This window comes from Drosophila sulfurigaster, chromosome 3 (genome assembly GCF_023558435.1).
Source record: "Drosophila sulfurigaster albostrigata strain 15112-1811.04 chromosome 3, ASM2355843v2, whole genome shotgun sequence".
Taxonomy (NCBI): domain Eukaryota; kingdom Metazoa; phylum Arthropoda; class Insecta; order Diptera; family Drosophilidae; genus Drosophila; species Drosophila sulfurigaster.
Genome location: NC_084883.1, coordinates 27,343,935 through 27,359,943, shown reverse-complemented (window position 1 = coordinate 27,359,943; position 16,009 = coordinate 27,343,935). Strand labels below are relative to the sequence as shown.

General features: G+C 47.4%; 3 protein-coding genes across 15 annotated transcripts in view; 1 reads left to right on the top strand and 2 right to left on the bottom strand.

Moving 5' to 3' along the window:
- LOC133843489 (calphotin) overlaps positions 1-13,184 on the top strand; it is a 38,310-nt gene extending 25,126 nt beyond the window's left edge. For 3 of the 13 annotated variants that reach the window (XM_062277072.1, XM_062277071.1, XM_062277070.1), the window contains 6 exons: positions 8,616-8,829; positions 8,899-9,037; positions 10,962-11,438; positions 11,495-11,629; positions 11,688-11,830; positions 11,888-13,184. In XM_062277072.1, the coding sequence (XP_062133056.1) occupies positions 8,616-8,829; positions 8,899-9,037; positions 10,962-11,438; positions 11,495-11,629; positions 11,688-11,830; positions 11,888-12,017 (1,238 nt within the window). In that variant the 3' untranslated portion in view covers positions 12,018-13,184. Of the gene's footprint in view, positions 1-2,426; positions 2,693-3,178; positions 4,097-4,840; positions 6,557-7,192; positions 7,488-8,036; positions 8,448-8,615; positions 8,830-8,898; positions 9,838-10,961; positions 11,439-11,494; positions 11,630-11,687; positions 11,831-11,887 lie in introns of those variants that run through there. The other 10 variants (XM_062277073.1, XM_062277074.1, XM_062277078.1 and 7 more) reach the window with 8 other exon arrangements.
- Positions 12,051-15,931, bottom strand: LOC133843498 (lysM and putative peptidoglycan-binding domain-containing protein 4). Its single transcript, XM_062277095.1, has 3 exons — positions 15,837-15,931; positions 15,253-15,761; positions 12,051-13,098 (listed from the first exon to the last, which is right to left on the bottom strand). Exons 1-3 carry the CDS (start codon positions 15,848-15,850, stop codon positions 12,854-12,856), a joined length of 768 nt encoding a protein of 255 aa, XP_062133079.1. The 5' UTR covers positions 15,851-15,931; the 3' UTR covers positions 12,051-12,853.
- On the bottom strand, positions 13,502-15,075 carry LOC133843491 (26S proteasome regulatory subunit 7). Its single transcript, XM_062277079.1, has one exon. It carries the CDS (start codon positions 14,951-14,953, stop codon positions 13,649-13,651), a length of 1,305 nt encoding a protein of 434 aa, XP_062133063.1. The 5' UTR covers positions 14,954-15,075; the 3' UTR covers positions 13,502-13,648.
- Positions 15,932-16,009: the final 78 nt, after the last annotated feature.

The window sequence follows — 16,009 nt, the reverse complement described above, 5'->3', positions numbered from 1 at the left end:
GTTCCCTATGGCAGAAATTCCTGCCCCGGAAATAGATGAGGTTGCTGCTACACGAATTCCTGCGCCAGCAATAGAGCAGGTTGGAGCAGCAGAAACTACTTCACCAACAATAGAGAAGGTTGCTGCTACAGAGATTCTTGCACCAGCACCAGAGAAGATTGCTGCTACAGACATTCCTGCGTCAGCAACAGAGGCTGTTGCTGCTACACATATTCTTGCACCAGCAACAGAGGAGGCTGCTGTCACAGAACATGCTGCGCCAGCAGCAGAGGAGGATGCTGCTACAGAATTTCCTGCGCCAGCAACAGAGGAGGTTGCTGTGACAGAAATTTCGGCGTCAGCAATAGAGGAGGTTGGAGCAGCAGAAACTACTTCACCAACAAAAGAGAAGGTTGCTGCTACAGAGATTCTTGCACCAGCACCAGAGAAGATTGCTGCTACAGAAACTCCTGCGCCAACAATGGAAGAAGTTGCTGTTGCAGAAACTCCTGCGCCAGCAGCAGAGGAGGTTGCTGCTACAGAAACTCCTGTACCAGCAACAGAGGAGGTTGCTGTGACACAAATTCCGGCGCCAGCAATAGAAGAGGTTGCTGTGACAGAAACTCCTGCGCCAGTAATAGAGAAGGTTGCTGTGACAGAAACACCTGCGCCAGCAGCAGAGGTGGATGCTGCTACAGAATTTCCTGCGCCAGCAACAGAGGAGGTTGCTGCTACAGAAACTCCTACGCCAGCAACAGAGGAGATTGCTGCTACGAACATTCCAGCACCACCAATAGAGGACGTTGCTGCTATAGACATTTCTGCGCCAGCAACAGAGGAGGATACTGTTACAGAAACTCCTGCGTCAACAGCAGAGTTGGTTGCTGTTTCAGAAACTCCTGCGGCAGCAACAGAGGAGGTTGCTGTGATAGAAACACCTGCGTCAGCAACAGAGGAGGTTGCTGTGACAGAAATTCCGGCGCCAGCAACAGAGGAGGTTGCTGCTACAGATATTCCTACACCAGCAATTGAGGAGATTGCTGTAACAGAAACTTCTGCGCCAGCAATAGAGGAGGTTGCTGTGACAGAAACACCTGCGTCAGCAACAGAGGAGGTTGCTGCTACGAATATTCCAGCACCACCAATAGAGGAAATTGCTGTGACAGACATTTCTGCGCCAGCAACAGATGAGGATACTGTTACAGAAACTCCTGCGGCAGCAGCAGAGGAGGATGCTGCTACAGAAATTCCTGCGCCAGCAACAGAGGAGGTTGCTGTGACAGAAACTCCTGCGCCAGCAACAGAGGAGGTTGCTGTGACAGAAATTCCGGCGCCAGCAATAGAGGAGGTTGCTGTAATAGAAACACCTGCGTCAGCAACAGAGGAGTTTGCTGCTGCAGACATTTCTATATCAGCAACTGAGGAGGCTCCCGCTACAGATATTCCTACACCAGCAATTGAGGAGATTGCTGTAACAGAAACTCCTGCGCCAACAATGGAGGAAGTTGCTGTTTCAGAAACTCTTGCGCCAGCAGCAGAGGAGGTTGCTTTGACAGACATTCCTGCGCCAGCAGCAGAGGAGGATGCTGCTACAGAAATTCCTGCGCCAGCAACAGAGGAGGTTGCTGTGACAGAAATTTCGGCGCCAGCAATAGAGGAGGTTGCTGTGATAGAAACACCTGCGTCAGCAACAGAGGAGTTTGCTGCTGCAGACATTTCTATATCAGCAACTGAGGAGGCTCCCGCTACAGATATTCCTACACCAGCAATTGAGGAGATTGCTGTAACAGAAACTCCTGCGCCAACAATGGAGGAAGTTGCTGTTTCAGAAACTCTTGCGCCAGCAGCAGAGGAGGTTGCTTTGACAGACATTCCTGCGGCAGCAGCAGAGGAGGATGCTGCTACAGAAATTCCTGCGCCAGCAACAGAGGAGGTTGCTGTGACAGAAATTCCGGCGCCAGCAATAGAGAAGGTTGCTGTGACAGAAACACCTGCGTCAGCAACAGAGGAGGTTGCTGCTACGAACATTCCAGCACCACCAATAGAGGAAATTGCTGTGACAGACATTTCTGCGCCAGCAGCAGAGGAGGATGCTGCTACAGAAACTCCTGCGCAAACAATGGAAGAAGTTGCTGTTGCAGAAACTCCTGCGGCAGCAGCAGAGGAGAATGCTGCTACAGAAACTCCTGCACCAGCAACAGAGGATGTTGCTGCTACAGAAACTCCTGCGCCAACAATGGAAGAAGTTACTGTTGCAGAAACTCCTGCGCCAGCAGCACAGGAGGTTGCTGCTACAGAAACTTCTGCACCAGCAACAGAGGAGGTTGCTGCTACAGAAAGTCCTGCGCCAGCAACAGAGGAGTTTGCTGTTGCAGAAACTCCTGCGCCATCAACAGAGACGGTTGCTGTGACAGACATTCCTGCGCCAGCAACAGAAACGGTTGCTGTGGCAGAAATTCCGGCGCCTGCAATAGAGGAGGTTGCTGTGACAGACATTCCTGCGCCAGCAACAGAGGAGGTTGCTGCCACAGAAACTCCTGCATCAACAACAGAGGATATTGCTGCTACGAACATTCCAGAACCACCAATAGAGGACGTTGCTGCCACAGAGATTCTTGCACCAGCAACAGAGGAGGTTGCTGTGTCAGAAACTCCTGCGCCAGCAGCAGAGGAGGATGCTGCTACAGAAATTCCTGCGCCAGCAATAGAGGAGGTTGCTGTGACAGAAACACCGGCGTCAGCAACAGAGGAGGTTGCTGCTATAGACATTTCTGCGTCAGCAGCAGAGTTGGTTACTGTTTCAGAAACTCCTGCGGCAGCAGCAGAGGAGGTTTCTGCTACAGAAACTCCTGCACCAGCAACAGAGGAGGTTGCTATGACAGAAACTCCTGCGCCAGCAGCAGAGTTGGTTGCTGTTTCAGAAACTCCTGCGGCAGCAGCAGAGGAGGTTGCTGCTACAGAAATTCCTGCGCCAGCAACAGAGGAGGTTGCTGTTGCAGAAACTCCTGCACCAGCAACAGAGACGGTTGCTGTGACAGAAATTCCGGCGCCAGCAATAGAGGAGGTTGCTGTGACAGAAATTCCGGCGCCAGCAATAGAGGAGGTTGCTGTGACAGAAACACCGGCGTCAGCAACAGAGGAGGTTGCTGCTATAGACATTTCTGCGTCAGCAGCAGAGTTGGTTACTGTTTCAGAAACTCCTGCGGCAGCAGCAGAGGAGGTTGCTGCTACAGAAATTCCTGCGCCAGCAACAGAGGAGGTTGCTGTTGCAGAAACTCCTGCACCAGCAACAGAGACGGTTGCTGTGACAGAAATTCCGGCGCCAGCAATAGAGGAGGTTGCTGTGACAGAAATTCCGGCGCCAGCAATAGAGGAGGTTGCTGCTACAGAAACTCCTGCGCCAACAATGGAAGAAGTTGCTGTTGCAGAAACTCCTGCGCCAGCAGCAGAGGAGGTTGCTGCTACAGAAACTCCTGCACCAGCAACAGAGGAGGTTGCTGCTACAGAAAGTCCTGCGCCAGCAACAGAAACGGTTGCTGTGACAGAAATTCCGGCGCCAGCAATAGAGGAGGTTGCTGTGACAGAAATTCCGGCGCCAGCAATAGAGGAGGTTGCTGTGACAGAAATTCCGGCGCCAGCAATAGAGGAGGTTGCTGCTACAGAAACTCCTGCGCCAACAATGGAAGAAGTTGCTGTTGCAGAAACTCCTGCGCCAGCAGCAGAGGAGGTTGCTGTTTCAGAAACTCCTGCGGCAGCAGCAGAGGAGGTTGCTGCTACAGAAATTCCTGCGCCAGCAACAGAGGAGGTTGCTGCTACAGAAAGTCCTGCGTCAGCAACAGAGGAGGTTGCTGTTGCAGAAACTCCTGCACCAGCAACAGAGACGGTTGCTGTGACAGAAATTCCGGCGCCAGCAATAGAGGAGGTTGCTGTGACAGAAATTCCGGCGCCAGCAATAGAGGAGGTTGCTGCTACAGAAACTCCTGCGCCAACAATGGAAGAAGTTGCTGTTGCAGAAACTCCTGCGCCAGCAGCAGAGGAGGTTGCTGTTTCAGAAACTCCTGCGGCAGCAGCAGAGGAGGTTGCTGCTACAGAAACTCCTGCACCAGCAGCAGAGGAGGTTGCTGCTACAGAAAGTCCTGCGCCAGCAACAGAAACGGTTGCTGTGACAGAAATTCCGGCGCCAGCAATAGAGGAGGTTGCTGTGACAGAAATTCCGGCGCCAGCAATAGAGGAGGTTGCTGTGACAGAAATTCCGGCGCCAGCAATAGAGGAGGTTGCTGTGACAGACATTCCTGCGCCAGCAACAGAGGAGGTTGCTGCCACAGAAACTCCTGCATCAACAATAGAGGATATTGCTGCTACGAACATTCCAGCACCACCAATAGAGGACGTTGCTGCCACAGAGATTCTTGCACCAGCAGCAGAGGAGGTTGCTGCTACAGAAACTCCTGCACCAGCAACAGAGGAGGAGGTTGCTGCTACAGAAAGTCCTGCGCCAGCAACAGAGACGTTTGCTGTGACAGAAATTCCGGCGCCTGCAATAGAGGAGGTTGCTGTGACAGACATTCCTGCGCCAGCAACAGAGGAGGTTGCTGCCACAGAAACTCCTGCATCACCAATAGAGGACGTTGCTGCCACAGAGATGCTTGCACCAGCAACAGAGGAGGTTGCTGTGTCAGAAACTTCTGCGCCAGCAGCAGAGGAGGATGCTGCTACTGAAATTCCTGCGCCAGCAATAGAGGAGGTTGCTGTGACAGAAATTCCGGCGCCAGCAATAGAGGAGGTTGCTGTGACACAAACTCCTGCGCCAGCAACAGAGGAGGTTGCTGTAACAGAAATTCCGTCGCCAGCAATAGAGAAGGTTGCTGTGACAGAAATTCCGGCGGCAGCAACAAAGAAAGTTGCAGCTACAGATATTCTTGCACCAGCAACTGAGAAGATTGCTGTGACAGAAACTCCTGCGCCAGCAATAAAGGAGGTTGCTGTGACAGAAATTCCGGCGCCAGCAATAGAGGAGGTTGCTGTGTCAGAAACTCCTGCGACAGCAATAGAAAAGGTTGCTGTGACAGAAACTCCAACACCAGCAACAGAGGAAGTTGCTGTGACAGAAACTCCAGCATCGGCAACAGAGAAGGTTGCTGTGACAGAAACTCCTGTGCCATCAACAGAGGAGGTTGCTGTGACAGAAACTCCTGCGCCAGCAACAGAGGAGGTTGCTGTGACAGAAATTCCGGCGCCAGCAATAGAGGAGGTTGCTGTGACAGAAACTCCTGTGCCAGCAACAGAGGAAGTTGCTGTGACAGAAACTCCAGCATCGGCAACAGAGAAGGTTGCTGTGACAGAAACTCCTGTGCCAGCAACAGAGGAGGTTGCTGTGACACAAACTCCTGCGCCAGCAACAGAGGAGGTTGCTGTGACAGAAATTCCGGCGCCAGCAATAGAGGAGGTTGCTGTGACAGAAACTCCAACACCAGCAACAGAGGATGTTGCTGCCACAGAAACTCCCGCATCAACAATAGAGGATATTGCTGCTACGAACATTCCAGCACCACCAATAGAGGACGTTGCTGCCACAGAGATTCTTGCACCAGCAACAGAGGAGGTTGCTGTGACAGAAACTCCTGCGCCAGCAACAGAGGAGGTTGCTCTGACAGAAGCTCCTGCGCCAGCAACAGAGGAGGTTGCTGTGACAGAAATTCCGGCGCCAGCAATAGAGGAGGTTGCTGTGACAAAAATTTCTGCGCCAGCAACAAAGGAAGTTGCAGCTACAGATATTCTTGCACCAGCAACAAAGAAAGTTGCAGCTACAGATATTCTTGCACCAGCAACTGAGAAGATTGCTGTGACAGAAACTCCTGCGCCAGCAATAAAGGAGGTTGCTGTGACAGAAATTCCGGCGCCAGCAATAGAGGAGGTGGCTGTGTCAGAAACTCCTGCGACAGCAATAGAAAAGGTTGCTGTGACAGAAACTCCAACACCAGCAACAGAGGAAGTTGCTGTGACAGAAACTCCAGCATCGGCAACAGAGAAGGTTGCTGTGACAGAAACTCCTGTGCCAGTAACAGAGGAGGTAGCTGTGACAGAAACTCCTGCGCCAGCAACAGAGGAGGTTGCTGTGACAGAAATTCCGGCGCCAGCAATAGAGGAGGTTGCTGTGACAGAAACTCCTGTGCCAGCAACAGAGGAAGTTGCTGTGACAGAAACTCCTGCGCCAGCAACAGAGGAGGTTGCTGTGACAGAAATTCCGGCGCCAGCAATAGAGGAGGTTGCTGTGACAGAAATTTCTGCGCCGGCAACAAAGGAAGTTGCAGCTACAGATATTCTTGCACCAGCAACTGAGGAGATTGCTGTGACAGAAACTCCTGCGCCAGCAATAGAGGAGGTTGCTGTGACAGAAATTCCGGCGCCAGCAATAGAGGAAGTTGCTGTGACAGAAACTCCTGCGCCAGCAATAGAGGAGATTGCTGTGACAGAAACTCCTGCGCCAGCAATAGAGGAGGTTGCTGTGACAGAAATTCCGGCGCCAGCAACAGAGGAAGTTGCTGTGACAGAAACTCCAGCATCAGCAACAGAGGAGGTTGCCGTGACAGAAACTCCAACACCAGCAATAGAAGAGGTTGCTGCGACAGAAACTCCTGCGACAGCAATAGAGGTTGCTGTGACAGAAACTCCATCACCAGCAATAGAGGAGGTTGCTGTGACAGAAACTCCTGCACCAGCAATAGAAAAGGTTGCTGTGACAGAAACTCCAGCATCAGCAACAGAGGAGGTTGCTGTGACAGAAACTCCTGCGACAACAATAGAGGAGGTTGCTGTGACAGAAACTCCAACACCAGCAATAGAAGAGGTTGCTGCGACAGAAACTCCTGCGACAGCAATAGAGGAGGTTGCTGTGATAGAAACTCCAGCACAAGCAACAGAAATTCCTACACCAGCAATAGAGGTTTCTGTGACAGAAACTCCTGCGCCTGTAACAGACATGATTTCTATGACTGAAACTTCTACGCCTGCAACAGAGGAGAATGCAGCAACGGAAAGTACTTCACCAGCAATAGAGATTCCTCTACCAGCTAAAGAAATTCGAGCACCAGCCATAGAGGAGGTTTCTGTGACAGAAACTCCTACGTCAGCAACGCCGGAGGTTGCAGCAGCACAAACTACTTCACCAGCAATAAATAAAGTTGTTGTGACTTCTGCGTCTGCAACATTGGAGTTTGCCTCAGCGGAAGCTATTTCACCAGCAATAGAGGAGATTTCTGCTACGGAGATTCCTGCTGAGGAGGTTGCTGCATCAGAGATCCCTGCGTCAGCATATGAGAAAACAAATGTAGATCAAAATACGCTTTCAATGAAGGCAAACACAGAAATGTGTTTTCCTCAGAACGTGAAAATTGACTCACACATTGAAAATGTGGGAGAAATTGATTTAGAAATTCCTGCAGAGACGCAGGTTGAGTTGGATCTTCTGCAAATGACAACAGACACAATGCAGAGTGAATTGCATCTAGGTAAAACGCCTCAAAAGTGCTTGCGAAGACAGCCAAATATCCTAGACACAACACCGAGCGACGGAGACGCAACGACAAGACCAATAAATCTCTTGGGGACCATTTGCAAGGTTTACATTAAAGACAAACGACTTTTGGCGACAATTGAAAGACGACGACGACGCGCTCTTATAATGCACAAATACCTGAGTTCCTTCGATTCCTTTGATGATGATAGTATAGATGATGTAGAATATGAGACGAATCCAAGTCTGTTTGATGAATTAAATACGTATCAGCATTTTAGTTTAGATAATAATGTGAGTGCAGAAAATATAGATTCACATTTAGTTAGGTTAGAGACTGATGGCAATTCAGCTGAAGAATTCACAACTCGTGAGACTCAAGAAGAGGCTGATGTAGAATTAGTTTCGCATTTTTCAGATATCGCCAGTCAAACATCAGTTGATCTTGCCGATGATATCGGTATAGATATCGATGATGAGTTCTTCATCATTGGTAGTTTCACTGAAATCGGGTATAATTTTATTAACCATATTCTTTTCTCAGATCAATTAAGCTCAAACTCAAGCGAAAGCAATGAAAGCGAGCCGTCCACCTCGCATGAGACTTTTAACGGCGACGCGGACACAGTTAACGATTATGATACAAGTAGTTACAGAACTGAATTTGTGGACGAGGCAGTCTCTAGTAGTATGCTAACAAATGCCACCACAACAACAAGAACTCTTACTAATCACATCCAAAATACTAACAACAACAATACTAACACAACAACACACCGAACTCGGCCGAGTGGTAAACTAACAAATGGTTCACTAAGATGGTCTAATAAAAAGGCCATCGCGTTGCCCGATATTGGCCCGCAAAATGGCGTTCAAAAGAAAGATGATGATGATCATGTGAATGATGTTAATAATAATGAAGATGATGTAGTTCTGTTGCGGCGCTTTGCCCCAGGTAACACGCACTCTATGGCCAACACTCTCATCACTCGGTGTTTGTTGTCTCCTTTCGTAAATGCTTCTGTTCTGTTATGTTTCTGTTCCTAGACCGGCTAACATGTTGCTTCTGCTATCGTTTGCTTTGTGTAACTGCTTACCTAACTAAATGTTGATTCCATTGTAGGCTCAATTGCGGAACGCGAAGTCAAAAAGTGGTACAATGCTGTCGAGATGCCCAACAATCCCTATGCCCCCGAGGCGCTCAAGCAACGCATTAGCGGCACCCAAGAGCGCTTCATGGACGTACCCAACATCAGTCCTAGTGTGGAACAAAAGGCGTTGGCGCAGATGACCACCGAAATCGTGGAGCCTGCTAGTCGTGCCGAGGACTACAAGCGGTAAGTTAGGGCTTCTGAAGAGGAACAGTGAAACTGGATAACTGAACTCGTCTTCATTATTTCGAGCAGCTATAGTCGGGATTATTACATCAACGATGCGCCCAGCGAGAGCAGCAAAGCGCAGTCTTTGGCTGGCAGCGTCAGTGCCAGCGCCTGCAGCATGGAGCCAACAACAGCGCCAACCGATGAGGATATTGTCATCAATGAGGTAAATCAACCGCATGGTAGCGCTCAAAGTAACCTTGCTGACCTCACGCATTGGACGCTGTCGACGCCCGTGCGACGCAGCAGCTCGCTCAAATTCATTAACAAACGTAATTCCCCCACATTAACCGCCCACGCTCACGCCCACAGCTCTGCCTTCGGCCATGAGCGTGCACACCCCGCCATTGAGCGTCCATCCACATCGGCATCGCATTATCGCGACTCCAGCCTGGGCATAGATCCCGACATAGATGACTTTGACGTACGCTCGCATCGATCGTGGCGCAGCAGCTTGGGGCATGCGCCCAGCTATTTCGGCAGCACGCTGCCCAAACGCCATACGCAATCCTCGCTAAGTCTGCACAGCAATGGCAGCGGCATGTCCTTTGGTTCGTCCGCTTCCAAGAGGCGACAGGGTTCGGGATCCGGGGGTCCCTCGCCAGCTGTGCTCACGCAGTTCGAGAAGCAGCTGCTGCACAAAGACCTCAAGCGCAACAGTTTTCGTGCTGTGTCCGCCACCTCAAAGGATTTCGTTATGAATCCACTGTTCGAGAGCGAACTGCAGGTGAAGCCCTGCATAGACGACCAGGACTCGGGTGTCGATAGCTGTCTGAATGGCTTCAGCGGTGCCGATGCCAAGCACAGCAACAATAGTCTACTCTTCTAGCACACACGTAGTTAGAGGGCGGGTATATGGGTTTCAATGGGGTCACTGGGGTGAGTTGTTTGTAGTTGTAGCTCCTAGAGGTACGATTCACATCTGCCAAAATCTGCATAGCTGAAAAAGATAGTCAAGTTAAACAACACACACATACACACTTACACATATACAATATATAGTACACACACTAGTCAGTAAACGCAACACAAAAAGCAATTTCACGGTACTTTGCGCAAGAGAAAAAAAAATAAACACAATTATGAAATCGATTCCAAGATAAAGAACCTTAAAAGAGGAAAAGAGAATCGAAATACTAGAATCTCCAACTGCAAGCACGGTTAGGCTTTAAGCTGGCAGTGCCATCGGCTCAAGTAGACGCACAACGATGCACCAGAGCTAGTGTTCTATATCTATCTACATACATATATACCTATCATAAATGTAATCGTATCTGCTATCTATCAAAGCCAACAAACTAAATAATAATACAAAAACAATTATCATAATAATAATAATTATTCTAAATGCTAATAATAATTGCCTAATGCTAATGCGCCCGAAAGTATGCAGCATTTTGTATGTCTCTTTTTTATTATTATTTTATTGATTAATTATGATTTTGCGCTGTTAATTCTTTTAATGTAAACATTGTAATCTTTTGTATGCACACACTAGTTAATTCATATTGCTAACTTCTATTATAAACAACAAACCAATATCATAGAAATAAAGCCAAAAGTTAAACAAACAACCAAACCACCAAATAATAAATGAAACAAATGTTTTTAGTAAATACATTGTATAGTAAATCTATTGAAATGGTGAGTACCTGAAGCAGACAAATAATTATATTTAATCGGATTATTGTTAAGTGAATTTTACTAACAACATTTGTTTCACTTTGATGCTAAACTCACGTATTTGCTACTTAATTTGAAGTCTTTCTGCCTTGCTGTAGCTGTAACTAAGCGGAATGATTTGCATGCTGCCACCAACCACTCACACACACATACAAAAGTATAGACATGAATCACAACATATACACGCATTTGTACATCCCACACATGATTACCAATCACCAAGGATTCTGCATTCTACATGTGGGAATGCTATGGCTTTTGCTACCAGCAATATCTTATACTAAACACTCAACAATTCTTCTTTTCATATCAATGTTTAACTTCTACCTAAACTAACAAACTACAAAACTACAACAAAACAACAACACACACAACTTGTACACACGCCTCAAATGTTTTCTCGAAAGGCTTCAAATGCAAACAAAAATGCAGCCGACGCGTCCTGTGTTTATACAGCAATGCCCGTTCAGGTGATCGAAGAGGGCAATGCGAGTCTGGAGACGCAATCGAATCCATCGATGCAATCGCAGCACACGACCAGCGATGACTCGGATACGGTGCGTATCTACGACTTCAATAACCAGGAGACACGAGTCATCAGCAAGTCGGAAACTGTGGGCGAACAGCCCAGCACATCGAGCACATTATCTATGGAGTCGGCACTTAGTGCACCCTCCGCCTCCTCCTCCTCCATAGATGCGTCTCGCAAACGTGAAAGACCCGTCGTGCTTCAATTTGGACCCGCTGATGCGGTGCCCACAGTCTGTTCGTCACCCACAATGACTCCGACGCGCGGCTCCACGCCACCAGCTTTTAGATTTCTGCAGCCGAAGCGACGCCTAATCGAACCAAGCCAAGTTCTGTCCATAGACGAAGATGAAGTGGTAGGTAATTGCAATTCTCCGAGTGATGAGGGTGTTTAATATTTCCTTTTGAGCAGCCTGAACCAAGCACGCCGGTGGAAAAACCGCCAATTGAAGATGAAGTGGCACATGCGATGCCCTCAGTGAAAGCGCTGGCTCAAGCCTTTCTGCTGACCAGCAAACGAACGCAGCCCGAACGTCGCTGGCGAAAGGTAGTTTAATTAATCGAAAGAGTAACAGTTTAATTATTGACTGGTTACGTCATTGCAGACTGTGCGACTGATTGCGCCACCCGAGACACCAGAGAAACCATCCACGCCAGTGTCACGTAGGCATATGCTGCAACATGCCGTCTCCATGGCTGAGGTGGCCGATGAATCCACAATTGCCTCCGATTTGTCATCACTCGAAACGTCAGTTAGGCCACTATTATATTTTACGTTTATTAATTGACATTTTTCCTTACACAGCGATCCATCCATACATTCGGAGAGCCAACCCAGTCCCATTCCCGTTGCCGCACAGGCGAGTCCAGTCCCCGTGCGTCGTGGCTTCCTCAGGAGTAATATTGCTTTCTTTGAGAATTTAAAGTTTAAGTGAATATGCCGCCGAGATCCCTTTTTGAGATGCGCGCGGCCCTTGGTTGCCTATTCCATGCCAGGAATATGCACAACAATGGGAGCAGAGCATCATGCACCTGGATACCAAATCAATATATCAATTCACAACCAAATAATCATGTGCCATGGCCAGACACACATTCAAAAGTATTCAGATGATGATAAGAAGTACTTAAACAATTGTCGCCCAGTGTGCGTTAACTAATGTTAATTCTAGTTGATACTTTACTAATTAATTAACTATCCATGGATACTATTTATTACATATTTTATCTATTTATAAGAAATGTTCTTAGCTTTAAGCTTTGCAAACATCATTTGAATTTGTTATTTATCGGACCTGTACCTCGATATAAACATAAAATGTCGATGTATCATCATTTAAATAATATTACATTAAACTTACAATAAAACAATTTGAGTGTTACTATTTATTGTTTACCTGTTCACAGCTTTATTACATCGATTCTATCTACCGGCTGCCAGTTGAGATTTATAAATACGTAATTTCAAATGATTCACAATTTAAAATAATTTGGGCAATGGGAATATAAATTAATTAATTCAATATGGTATCATGTCTAATATTATACGATTTGTACAAGTCACAATTGGTATTTTATTTCTATGCGTGTATATTTATATAAAAAATAAATTCTATTGCTCCCAATTACATTCAAAATGCGATCCTCCAGAGCCAAGAGAGTGATTGAGGGTGTTTTCGTATTATTTTGGAGTTTTGTGATTTCCTATCATATCATTTCAATTAGCACATTTGGAATGATGATCACTTCGTTTTATTTTTCCCACTGCCAACTATGGTGTGCTGTGGGTGTGATGTGGATGCTCCGCCAGGTAGATAACATACACCAGAGGGATGACGACACAGAGTGCGAGAATAAATATTAGCAGGCATATCCAGGACATGTCGCAATCCGAGCCAGACCAGTCGATGGCCCGCAACGATGGACCCGGTATCGGACGCAAACGGGGCACATGTCTGTCCACTAGCATGTCGTCCAGCAAGGCTGTACTGTCATCCAAAGTCTGCTCCCTGTTGCCTGTATATAAGGAATATCATCAATAACGTTAATCAACTTATTTCGAAAGCATCAATTGAATTAAATATACAAATTTCAATCAAGAATGGACAATAAGGGCTTTCTGGGGAAAAATACTTTCTAAGCAATATTGGGACTTAATAGGTGTTACCCAGACTATGCACCAAAGAAATGCCACGTCACAAACGCTTGACTAAGACCTAAGACCAACTAACGATGATTTCTCAGCAACTAATGGAAACTATGCCTCTAGAAACTAATGAGAGGCATAGCAACGGAACAAATATAAGTACATATTTGATAATAAAGGTCTTTAAATTACCAACCAAAAACTGAAGTCATGTAAGTTTACCTTACAGACCAGTTCTTATTTATTTTTAGTCTTCATTTAAAAACAAATTAATTGACTTACTGACTCAGCATAAACATACATTTATATTGTTTATTGTATATCGTTTATTTTATTTTACTTAAATGCTCAGGCTCCAGAAGATGTTACAGATTAGGCCAAAGCCCGTTGCATGGATGAAAAAGGCGTATAAATCATAACTTAATTGTAGGTCATATAGCGAGGAGTGGCGCTGAACTTGGCATAGCTCTTGATAACCTTGTTGACAGCCTCCAGGAAATCCTTCTCAGTAGCAACCTTGCGACGGGCGCGAATGGCAAACATGCCAGCTTCCGTGCACACCGAACGAATCTCGGCACCAGTCGAATTGGGACAGAGACGCGCCAACAGATCGAAGCGAATGTCACGCTCTACGGACATCGAACGAGCGTGGATCTTGAAGATGTGCGAGCGTCCATCCTGATCGGGCAGACCGAATTCCACTTTACGATCCAAACGTCCAGGACGCATAAGCGCAGGGTCCAGCGTGTCGGGGCGATTGGTGGCCATCAAAACCTTGATATTACCTCGGGGATCGAAGCCATCCAGTTGATTAATCAGCTCCAACATTGTACGCTGCACTTCATTGTCGCCTCCAGCGCCATCATCGAAACGTGCGCCGCCAATGGCATCGATTTCATCAAAGAAAATGAGACACGCCTTCTTGGAGCGCGCCATCTCGAACAGTTCACGAACCATGCGCGCTCCCTCGCCCACATACTTCTGCACAAGCTCCGAGCCGATGACACGAATAAAGCAGGCATCTGTACGATTGGCCACGGCACGAGCGCACAACGTTTTGCCCGTACCAGGAGGACCGAAGAGCAGCACACCCTTAGGTGGCTCAATACCCAGATTGACGAACTTCTCTGGATGCAGGAGGGGCGTCTCGACGACCTCACGCAACTTCTCAATCTGTTCCTTGCAGCCACCGACATCGCTGTAGGTGACATCTGGTTTATCCTCCACCTGCATCATAGTCACCGTGGGATCAATTTTGGGTGGGAGAGGAATGTGGATTTGGTACTTGTTGCGATCGACGCCCACACGCATGCCCTCCTCAATATCCGTAGGTGCCACAGAATCGGCCAAGTCCACCACAAACTTTGCAAACTGCTTCACGTTGATGATGTACTTGGGATCATCGGAGTCTGCATTGATAATCTTAGTGCAACGCGCTACCTGCAGCGGTTGTTCGTTCTGCAGGATTTGCTTGTCGGCAGCCAGATCCCACAGAGCGGGTGGTGCCAGACCTGTGTCGCTCTCCTTAATGCCCGTCAGCTCGTTCACCTGTTTAACAGCCTTTTGTATGTCCTCCTCAATACTTTTTATGGACTTGTGATATTGACTTTGGCCATAAGTCTTCAGAAGCTCGATGTCGCCTTCATCAAGGGACTTGATTTCTTTGTCCTCGCCCTTCTCTTCATGCTTCACCTTGCGTTGATCATCTCCCAGATAGTCCGGCATTTTGTTTTTATTATTTGAACAGCGAAATATAAACTAAATTTATTGTTTTTTTCGCCAACAACGCTTGTCGACTTCTTTAAGCAATTGTAATGGCCAGTGTGACCGTTCGCGCAATGACTAAACAAATTGGTTGTTGCGCCTAACTTAACGTAGTACTTAACAGCACTTTAACAGAATTGCTCCTCCTGCCGTCGTACAGGGTGAGTCACGCACACAAAACACTGCCTGACTGGCCAGCTAAATGCCAGCTGTTAACATGAAAACTCTATGCTAGGCAACTAAGATTTATTTGGACTCACCGTTATCATCCGAGCCATCATAGAATTTATTGACATCCCTTCGAGGTGAAGGCTGTCCTTCAGCAGCGTTCACAGCAGCGACCAGCAGTCGCTCGTCCAACATCAAGCGAGCATCCTCCAACGGATTGCGTTGAATCGCAAGTTCCTTTTCCAAATTGTGCCTTGGGCTGTTGTTGCCACTGCGATGCACAGCGGGCAGTGCATCCGGATCGTGCGATCCCAGAAGGACATTGTGCACGGTGACGGGAATACGAATAATACGACGGGCATGTATCTCGTTCTCGCGGTCAATCTTATTCAATCGCTTAATGTCAGCCACTGAGCAATGGAAGCGCAAAGCAAGCGCTTGCAACGTATCATCTTCCTGTACTTTCACCTCGAGCGTGTTCTCGAAGCGTGGCAGTCTTGCGTGGCCATTGACCATTCTATTGGGCAACTGTTGCATGTCCACAAATTCGTTGTCATCATCCATGATGCCATCATCCCAGTTGTACTGTTGTTGCTGGCGCCTGAAATGGGAAACACACGAAACACGATTACATTACAGAGTCTGTGAAGCAACAGTCGAGTTGGCGTTAACTTACACATTGCGACGCATTATTTACATAGATTTTGCTATGCCTCTGATGTTTATTCGGTAAGTTGGCTCTGCACTTAATGTCACCTCCTTGACAGTGATCTGATATTCATGGACGACACACACACACTTGATATTTACAACGTGAATTTTTGGAGCAAAACAAACATAACAAACCCA

Coding starts and splice junctions, on each gene's coding strand:
- LOC133843491 (XM_062277079.1), bottom strand. CDS start 14,953: ATGCCGGACTATCTGGGAGATGATCAACGCAAGGTGAAGCATGAAGAG.
- LOC133843498 (XM_062277095.1), bottom strand. Junction 13,099..15,252: donor TGATGGCTCGGATGATAACG/GTGAGTCCAAAT, acceptor CCTTATATACAG/GCAACAGGGAGCAGACTTTG.